This window comes from Apaloderma vittatum, unplaced genomic scaffold (assembly GCF_000703405.1).
Source record: "Apaloderma vittatum isolate BGI_N311 unplaced genomic scaffold, ASM70340v1 scaffold10245, whole genome shotgun sequence".
Taxonomy (NCBI): domain Eukaryota; kingdom Metazoa; phylum Chordata; class Aves; order Trogoniformes; family Trogonidae; genus Apaloderma; species Apaloderma vittatum.
The window spans coordinates 10,698-11,834 of record NW_009715470.1 but is presented as its reverse complement, the minus strand read 5'-3'; the positions used below and the strand labels follow the sequence as shown (position 1 = coordinate 11,834).

General features: G+C 49.3%; 1 protein-coding gene across 1 annotated transcript in view; it reads left to right on the top strand.

Moving 5' to 3' along the window:
• The window catches only part of WBP1L (WW domain binding protein 1-like), a 23,645-nt gene that overhangs the window by 21,240 nt on the left and 1,268 nt on the right, over positions 1-1,137 (top strand). Inside the window, exon 4 of the mRNA XM_009869157.1 lies at positions 1,000-1,133. Coding sequence (XP_009867459.1) covers positions 1,000-1,133 — 134 coding nt within the window. The remainder of the gene's footprint in view (positions 1-999; positions 1,134-1,137) is intronic.

The window sequence follows — 1,137 nt, the reverse complement described above, 5'->3', positions numbered from 1 at the left end:
GAACTGTACTGGCTCCCACCTTGTGCTGCTGGTGACCATGCTGCTGGTGAGCAGCCCTAGGACTTCACACAAAGGAGCTCTTGCCCACAGCTCAGGGAAAGTACAGTCATGCTCTCAGTTGCGCTCCACTACGCTGTGTTAGAACAGCAAGTCCTGGCATTGGGCTGGAGGAACCAGAACCGACTTTCCTGTAGTGGACTGTTGAGTTGCAAGTATGAACTTGGTTTTCTCATTAAATTCTTGCAGCCACCTCAGAAATAATCCCCAGCAGCCTTTTCTTTCCCAGCCCCAAGGATAGCAACTGTGCGTGGAAATGTTTCCACTATTTTAAGTACATTCTGTCTATATAGACTACTTTGTGGCCTCCTGAGAAATGAACAAATCTCATTTTGGCTGTAAGCCAAAGCGGCTGTAAATACAGTAAACGAAACTCTCTTGCCAGTACTGCCAATTTATTCTGACCACACCAGAAAAACCAAATTCAGCACTGAAACAACAACCAAAGGCCAGGATCTGAGGTTTCTTGTAACTGTGTGTCTCTTGGTATTTGCGCAAAGCTTTGTGAGATGAAATCTTTCCTCTTGAAAGTGGAAACTCAACTGAGAAGGGGGTGCAGGAGAGGGCTGACATGTTACCTCCCAGGTTGTTCCCTCCAGCCAACGCAGACCATCCTTTGGTGCGGTTTGTGGGGCTGTGTTGGGGTACAGGGTGCTGGGGGGAGGTTTACCTGGTGGCCCTAAGCGTCCACTTGAGAGCTAGGAGAGGAGGCTGCCGTTCCAAACTGTGTCCATCTCCTCCTGTAATGGTGCTGTGGATGTTGCTTCTCCAAAACGTGACACATCTCATTTGGGCCGAGTTTTGCCTCCCCTTGTAAAGCCCATTGAGCTACTCAGTGGGAAGGTGCTGGTAGATGACAAATGACATATCGACTTGTATCAATGACTTGTTTCCTGAGATAAGCTGTTTGTGAAACAACTTCTCCTTCCCTCCTGCTTTTAGGGTTTTTGCCAAATTATTTACTACCTCCCTATGAGGAAGTGGTGAACCGACCGCCGACACCCCCCCCACCGTACAGTGCCTTACACCAGCAGTGCGTCCCAGCAGGCAGCAGGAGCACAATCCCCGACACGCCAAGAA